Source organism: Pituophis catenifer, unplaced genomic scaffold (assembly GCF_029215685.1).
Source record: "Pituophis catenifer annectens isolate HBS135680 unplaced genomic scaffold, rPitCat1.0.hap2 SCAF_3, whole genome shotgun sequence".
Lineage (NCBI taxonomy): Eukaryota > Metazoa > Chordata > Lepidosauria > Squamata > Colubridae > Pituophis > Pituophis catenifer.
Genome location: NW_027256883.1, coordinates 179,798,443 through 179,806,804, shown reverse-complemented (window position 1 = coordinate 179,806,804; position 8,362 = coordinate 179,798,443). Strand labels below are relative to the sequence as shown.

Here is an 8,362-nt window from a genome sequence, read left to right as displayed (position 1 = left end):
CTTAGTTATGAAAAAAAATAGATATCTATGTACATTATATAAACATATATATATATATATATAACATATAAATTAAGAGCAAGAAGAAGCTATTCATAGAGAAAGTTGTAGCACTTTCTAGGGAAAATGTTCTTCCTTTCTAGACACACATGTACTCAATCAACTGGCGAAGAGTCAGATCTGTGACTACTAAACCTTGCTCTTAGGATTGATGTGAAATCCATAATGATCTCAGGTTTACTATTGTCAATTTTCTGCCTGTAAAACAGGAGTATTTGCTGGTAAACAATCAGTTGCTGGATGGGAAGCTACATGTCCACCTGACTCTCCAAAGTGTCTACTAGGCTTATCAGCATTCCTAGGTTATGGTAGAACAGTGTCAGAACAGCATCTCAGTTTCCCGCAAATAGCTGACCACAGCGTTCACCTTCAATCTGCAGATTACTTGATGTTTTGGGAACATCAAACATCCAGGAATAGCCAAGAACAGCATGTTCCTTCTGCCTCAATGAGCTTTGCGCACAGTCTTAGACAGCCGAAGGCATTGTAATCCTAATTCAGAGTTGGAGGCTGCCAAATTCCAATTGCAACAAAATAATAACGGTTCACAATAACCTACTTGAGCCAAAATATCAGCTGTAATTGGTTGAACTCCCTTCTGGGAGCCAGCATACACGCTTTGCCCCATGTAGGGCTGGAGTTTTAACACACTGCTTCAGATAGCAGTTTAATAGTTCTGGGCCCATGACAACCCATTATCCTCAGAGGTGGGCCTCCAAGAAAGAGTTGGCCACTTCAAGTCCACATGAGGCTCTTGTAGCTGTTTAGCTCTGGTCTTGCACCTCTTCCTCCTTCCAACCACTGGAGTTTTTCCCAAACTTGTACACAAGTCTCCGGCCATCCACACGTTCCAGAATTTCCCGTTTGTAGTAATACCTGAGAGAAGAGATAGTAAAGGCTTTAAAGAAGAGCCCCCTCCAAAAAAAATCAAGGCCAAATATTTTTAAATGTTTCATGACGGATGTAGATTTGAGTCAGGTTTCCATAATATGAAGGTTTGGAACTTATTATTGCGTAAATTGCAATTTTTGGTGACCAGACTTATTTTCTTTCGTTTTGGCTGGGGAGGGGTAAGTGACTGAGACACTGCTGTAATTACACCAGCAGAGAACATAGGACCTCGATTTCTGTCCCTTTCCCCAAAGTTTGGGTTTATTTTTTTAAAATGGTAATAGATGTGCTCAGCTGATCTAAGATGTAGCTTTCCACCCCATTTTGAGGATCTGAATAGCTATAATCAAAGAGAGTCCCACCACAACAGCATCTGCTCATATGTTCACCCTGTTACCTCTTCATTTTATATCCTTACTAAGAATTACAGTGCTTATTTTTGGCAACTTTGTTGATGTTTTTTCCTCAGGCAGACCATATTACAGGTAGTCCTCCACTTACAACAGTTCATTTAATGAACATTTAAAATTACAACGGCACTGAAAAAAAGTGACTTAATTATTTTTCACACTTATGACTGTTGCAGTATTCCCATGATCATGTGATCAAAATTCAGGTGCTTGGCCACTGATTCATATTTATGATGCTTACAATGTCCTAGGATCATGTGATCACCTTTCGGGACTTTCCGACAAGCAAAATCACTGGGGGCGCCAGATTCACTTAACAACTATGTTACCAACTTAACAACTGTAGTGATTCATTTAAAAATGTGGCAAGAAAGGTCGTAAAATGGGGGGGGGAATTCACTTAAGAACTGTCTCGCTTAGCAACAGAAATTTTGGGCTCAATTGTGGTTGTAAGTTGAGGACTATTTTGGTAGACCTTTTAACAAAATGTTAATGAGTTATTGATCTTTGAGTTTTAGGAAATTGTTTGCTTTTAATTTCTTGTGATTCTCTTTTAATTTTTTAATATAATTACTGTGTCCTTTGCAGAGTGACATGACCTTTTTACAATTATGAGGATTATTGATCAGTATATAAAAAAATAATGATAGATACCTCATGGCCCGGCTGAGTTTCTCATAGGTCATGCTACTATTTTTTTTCTTTTGTCCCCAGAGCTGAGCTACAGCCTCTGATCTCAGGAATTTGAAAATGCCTTCTCGACGGTCTTCCCACTTCAGCAAACCCTCATTTAGCTCAGGATGAATTAGGATGTCCCGAATAAATTCCCACAGGTGGATCCCTCTTGGTGCTGGTTATGAAAAAGGAAACAAGACAGGTAAATCATTTGTCTGTCCAAATGACACTGCAAGCAGGAAAGGTTTCTAAACTGGGCATAAAAGATTAGGCACTAGGGCAGTGGTATCAAACTAAGGCCCGGGGGCCGGATCCGGCCTACAGGTTGCTTAGATCTGGCCCACAGGGCTGCCCTGGAAACAGTGAAGGACTGGCCTCCGGTGCCTCTGCCAGTGAAAACAGACTCCTGGGCTCTGTTTTTGGCTGCGACAACCTCCTGCAACCCTCTGCCAACGAAAACAGAGCTCGGGACCAGTTTTCGTTAGCAGAGTGCTTGGGCTACCCCAGGCGCCCCCAACACAAGTGATGTTGAGCTGGCCACGCCCACCCCAGCCATGCCCATGTGGCCCCCCGAGATCAAACACAACCCTGATGCGGCCCTCAATGAAATGGTATGGAATCATTGCATAAGAAAATGGAAAGTATGTGTCTGAGAAACCTCTATACCTCCAAGGAGACAAATAGTAATCAGATAACTGAGATGCTTTTAACCAGTTTGGAAGACAAGGAACTATAATGCAAAATGACATAATTCAAGCATTGTGCAGTTGATCAGTGTTTAAATTCCCTGTCCCGCTCTGGCATATCTGGCAAACATATGTTCATCAGTAAAGTTATTATGCTTCTGCAGCTATCTTAATGGACCAAATAAGTGAGCCGCCTCGGAACCTGAAGTTGGCAGGCCAACATATGCAAGTCAAGCAAGATAGCAAGATTTTAAATATCATCTTCTTATTGCACCAAACAGCTATATTCTGAGCAAGAAGGGCATGGACAAATTTGGATTGCATTCACTAGCCAGATATCATGAAATCCTGCTCATGTATTGTATGATATCCACTTACAGTGTTTGTTTTTTTTAGTCTCCAGGCAGTCTCTGCTGTCTTTGCTGATCTTCCTTGGTCGTCCCCTTTTCCTTTTCTTGAGATCTTCTTTCTTATATTCTGGACAGCGCCATGTAGGGGGGGGGGAAAAAGATGCACTTGAAAACTTTTTGCCCCAATATTTTACATTCCTACAACTACCATATGTGGACTTGAAAGTCCAAGCATGTTCCCTAGAAGACAGTATGGTAAACCAGAGCCAGAACCTGTACCCAATATAAATCAAGTCCTGATCCCTTACTCCATTATAGCATCCTGGCCAACTGGTTTGTTTACCCTTGGGTAAATAGAATGTGTACATTTATGCACAGTCAACCTCTCAGCTACAATGTAAACAGACAGGAGCAATGGGGGAGGGGAGGGGATAAAGTTAAGATGATGGTCACACATTTAAAAGGGATGTGGTTTTCATCATATGGTCATGGCCACCATCATTTTCTAAACCAACATTTTCCATCCACATAATATAAACATATGGGACAAGTGTCATTGCCTCTAGCAATCATGGTTTCCATTATTCTATTCTCTTTAACTGGCAGGAAGGAGTTTGGTTAAGTTTTTGTGCTTTTTTAAAAAATTCTACTCTACATTTCTTTAAAATGGAATTGCAATAGAATCCTCCAAAGTCAGAAAGCACTTGATCAGCTTCCAGGTCAATTGCTCTCCTACTCTGAGTAAACTATAACAGAACAGAATTGGAAGAGGCAACATGAGAACAACTAGAAAGCAATTATATGTAACTTTCTCTTCAAACAGAAACCTTCCATAAAAAGCTACAGTCTTTGATGTTTCACAGGTTACAAATGAGGAAATTATATTTTTTTTCTCCTTTAGGCAAGTTTCCCATTTAAAATTAAACCACCATTCTCCATCCAAAGGGAGCAAGCTATGGACCTCCATATTGTTTTTCTCCAAAGAAAAAAGGGCCACCAGTGCCTCATTCTAAGCACAAAAACAAAACTAAGCAAATAGCCCTTACTCAGATCCGTAGAACTACAGTCTTCTATAACTTAAAAGAAAGGGGCTGGGATAGGAGAAAGATACAAAGAAGTTATATGTAGTTGCATTAATTTGTGCAGAACAATTATTGGCTATTTGGATTTCTGAAGTCAATTCTATCTATGTATGTGACATCTCATTACATTGCTTCTGACTCCTTTTTCCTTTAGCAGTGTTATTAACATTTGATTTGGTCTCCTAATTGTATTTGTAGTAGTCATTTCCCAAAACTACAGACTACTGCTGTTGACTAGTTGAAGGGGATTTGTATTATAAGAGAATATTTCTGGAATATTCAGAATTTGATTTTGATTTTAAATGCTTAGTGCTCAAAATTTATGAGGAAACCTTTTCTCATATCTAACTATAGCAATGGTATGTTATTCCTGCTCACACAATAATGAAAGAATAGACTCTGAATATGCATTGATTACTCTGTTACTTTGGCCCGATGTTCAGCTCTAACATTTTATAGAATTAAGTTGTCGGACATCTATGATTCTATTCATTTTTTTCTCTTCATGTTTGTTCCCTTTTTATTTGTTTTTATGCCATCCTCTATCATCTACCCTTTCTGTCCTTTTGTCTTCCTCCTCTCTAGTTTGTCTTTGAAGATGCCAGCCATTCTACTGGCAAAATAGCTAGCAACAAAAGCATTTATGCAAGCATATCTGAAATCCTGTTGATCAGCTTGAGTCTTAACTCACCATCAGAAAACTTGCAGTGCTTTATGTCTATGGGATCAAGATCAAGATCACTTCCACCGGAGTCCTGAGATTGAGGGCTCTGAGACATTGTCCCTGGGGAGAAAGGAAAAGAAATTGAAAGCTCTACTCTAGACACTAGCTCTGGAAATCAAGCATGATTGTCAAATGTTCTGGATCCTGAGGATTCATTTATTTATTTATTCAAAAGACTTATATTTTACTATTGCTCCACTTCTAGAACTTAGATATTTCTGGTATTAGGTACAAATATTCCCTCCCACCCCCATAAAGAAAATGGTTAACGGGTTGCAATCTGTTTATATGAGTGAATTTGATGAGAAGTTTGATCTATTAAGGCCAAAAGGCTTCCTGTGACAGCTAAGCTACACCCTGCAGGAGGCAAAGGACATTAGCAATTTGGGGAACATACAGTACCTGCTAGAGATGCAGAACTGTCTGGGGACATGGCTCCAGAGATGTAGCCAAGATCTGGCTGTGAAAAAATGGTCGCTAGTTTCATTTCCTCCAGATAGTCCTGACTGCATGAGTTCCCCAATTCTAAAGAGAGAGAGAGAAGAAATCAAGGGTTAATCACATTCATAAAAACAGATGTAAACAGATGTAACAGGGAACTATTACAGGACAGAGCAGCCATTCATTATCCTCTCACCTAAAGAACTGGATTCCAGAAGGGCCTCCTGGGATACATCATCAGTCCTCAGCACTGACATGATCCAGCCAAGTTCATCTGAAACAGACACAATAAGGGTGTGGGAAAGAAAAATATGTTACTTCTGAATTAGAAACCAAGTACTTCTTCCTTGCATTGTTTTCCTTATAGGGAAGTGAAATAAAATAGGGGCAGTGTTTTTCTGGAAATTTATATTTGCTCCTGATAAATAATGATTAATCGGGGACAGGTACCAGACATTGTATTCTTGTAGATGACTAATTTCTGCTTTCTGGACTTTTCATTGTAATGCCTTTGCAGTAATGTAACCTGCTGTCACTTCATTTAGCACCTGAAGTTTCCCTTTCTCCTACTATGAATATCATGAAAAAGGTTTCATTGTATATATCTGAGGATGGGGATGAGGGCCAGACACCAGGGTGAAGCCAATAAGAAAAGGTAACAATCGCTACTAGTCCAGAGTAAATTCACAGCCTCTTCTCTTCCTAAAAAATATCTTGCTTCAGGGAAATAGATTGGTTTAATACAGGACACTAATCCATTATGAGATTTGTTATGTTTTGTAAGGAATGGTTTATCGCTTAATGTGATGTTCAATCATGTGTTAAGAACCCATAATTCAGCAAATCTTTATTTACGATGAGGCGTGGACATTGTCATTTAATTTTACACTTAACAACCCACCTCATTTTCTCAATTTTTGCATTTCTTCCTCACAAAGTGGGCAGTAGAGGGGAGTAATCCCAATGCATTTCTGCCTTGAAAGGAGGGAGACACCAAGACTTACCAGTCTCATGAAGGCGGTCATATAACTCATCCCCAAGGGGCCCAAAGATAAGTCCCAGCTGATCCCGTGTGTATTGGCAAAGGGTGTAGCCATCCATGTTGCAGCAAGAAAAATCTATGGCACTGGCATCATACTTGTTCTTCTCTACATGATAGCTGATCCACTCCAGCACCTGAGACCTGCTCCAGCTATGTGGCATTTCACCAAACCATGTTGGTTTGCCTGAGAATGATAGAAGGGAGAAGCGGGGGAGGGGGAGGGAGGGAGAAGAGTGGGTTTAGTTGAGCAGGTGATTGCTTTGTTAGTGCCAGCCCAGCCCCTGGAACACTGTGCCTGAGCTGCACAGGGTGCGGCCAGTTCATTTACGCACAGGATTTATCTTGCTTAGTCACTGTGGTTGGGTTAACACGTACACCTGTCACCTGTTCCCTTATCTCTGAACATGCCCCTCCCAGCTGGAATGAGGTCATTTAGGGCAGCAACTTCTCAGCTCTCTGTGCAGCCAGCCATGCCTCCATTAGAATACAGTACATAATCAACTGCCACAGTATTGGTGGCGCTGTTCAGTGCTCCAGTGGCCCTTGACTTATACAAGGCTATGTGTATAGCCTTTTCACACATAGGAAAAGCAGTACAGGTAGTCCTCGACTTACAACAGCTCATTTAGTGACCGTTCAAAGTTTACAACGGCACTGAAAAAAGTGACTTATGACCATTTTTCACAGTTACGGCCTTTGCAGCATCTCTATGATCAAAATTCAAATGCTTGGCAACTGGTTCATAATTACGACCATTGCTGTGTCCCAAGGTCATGTGATCCCCTTTTGCGACCTTCTGACAAGCAAAATCAATGGGGAAGCCAGATTCACTTAACAACCGGGTTACTAATTTATCAACTGCAGCAATTCACTTAACAACTGATGAAAGAAAGGTTGCAAAATGGGGCAAAACTCACTTAACAAATGTCTCAGCTAACAGCATAAATGTTGGGCTCAATTGTGGTCGTAAATCGAGGACTACCTGTATAGAGATATTACAACTGGCCTTTTGGCTCTGCAAGGTTTTAAGCCAGCCTTCCCCAACCTGTTGCCCTTCAAATCATCATCATAATTTGTATAGAATATGACTCTTTGAGAGCTGTATGCAATGAAATTTCATTTTAATGTATGCCGATTAGCGTACATTTAAAGTGACAAAGTTATTCTAAGTTCTAAGTCAAATGTTCAAAGCATTTCAATGCATTAACCTAGCAATGGTTAAAGAGCTTATTCAAAGTCCCCAAGTATTTCATTGAAATCCATTGGCTACAGAAACTTAGGCTCCAAGGCCAATAAAGCAGAATTCCAAAATCCATTCTAGATATAAGATGCCCTCTTTTTAATTTTATTCAATTGCCTATTTGCCTTGCACCATCAGATTATGGACAGCTACCTGTTGTCTCAGTTGCCATGTTTGCATTACTCAGAACAAGAGATAGGTTGTCATCTTCGACGAGGTGGGTTAGCAGATCAGGGTCTGGTGGGACCTCCTCTGGCTGGTACATGGCACTGATATAATTAGAGATGAGGTTGCTGATTTCACAAGATCCCGCCATGGAATTTTCTGTAGAAAATTGAAACTGTTAGATTTTGACCAAAAGGGAGAGCACAATAAGCATGGGGGAACATGAATCACCTGCATTTTTTTCTTCTTTAACATTTTGCATATTTTTGTTTTGCAATAGTATCTCCTGGCTCCTAGTTCTTCATATTTTTCTGCAGTCTTTCAAGCCCTTGCATTGTCTCATCCAAACTAATGCCCTCTAGATAAGACTAGCCACCGTGCCCATCGTACTCCATTCCAAATGAGTGGAATTGTAATCCAGTAATCTTAGAAATCACCAAGTACGGAACAGCTACCCTAATTGGTAAGATCTTTCCAGAAATATCCAAGACGAAGCCTTCTCACATAAGGACGATGTTCTAAATGAAGAGAACTGTCAACAAATCCAAATATATCGCAACTCTCATTTTACCAGTGTTTTAACTTTTTTGCTTGGA

The 8,362-nt window shown here is 40.3% G+C and overlaps 1 protein-coding gene across 1 annotated transcript; it reads right to left on the bottom strand.

The window, feature by feature from the left end:
- Positions 1-742: 742 nt before the first annotated feature.
- On the bottom strand, positions 743-7,917 carry ELF3 (E74 like ETS transcription factor 3). The gene is made up of 8 exons (XM_070939889.1): positions 7,755-7,917; positions 6,324-6,545; positions 5,516-5,593; positions 5,281-5,403; positions 4,846-4,938; positions 3,101-3,199; positions 2,016-2,211; positions 743-936 (listed from the first exon to the last, which is right to left on the bottom strand). The coding sequence occupies exons 1-8, from the start codon at positions 7,915-7,917 to the stop codon at positions 825-827; spliced, it is 1,086 nt and encodes a 361-aa protein (XP_070795990.1). The 3' UTR covers positions 743-824.
- Between the last annotated feature and the right edge of the window lie 445 nt (positions 7,918-8,362).

Bases quoted from the DNA above. Each gene is read 5' to 3' on its own strand.
- ELF3 (XM_070939889.1), bottom strand. From the start codon at position 7,917: ATGGCGGGATCTTGTGAAATCAGCAACCTCATCTCTAATTATATCAGT. The intron at 5,594-6,323 runs GTAAGTCTTGGT...TGTCTGTTTCAG, and splicing joins TGACCGCCTTCATGAGACTG to ATGAACTTGGCTGGATCATG. The intron at 937-2,015 runs GTATCTATCATT...CTCTTCTCTCAG, and splicing joins AAACTCAGCCGGGCCATGAG to GTATTACTACAAACGGGAAA.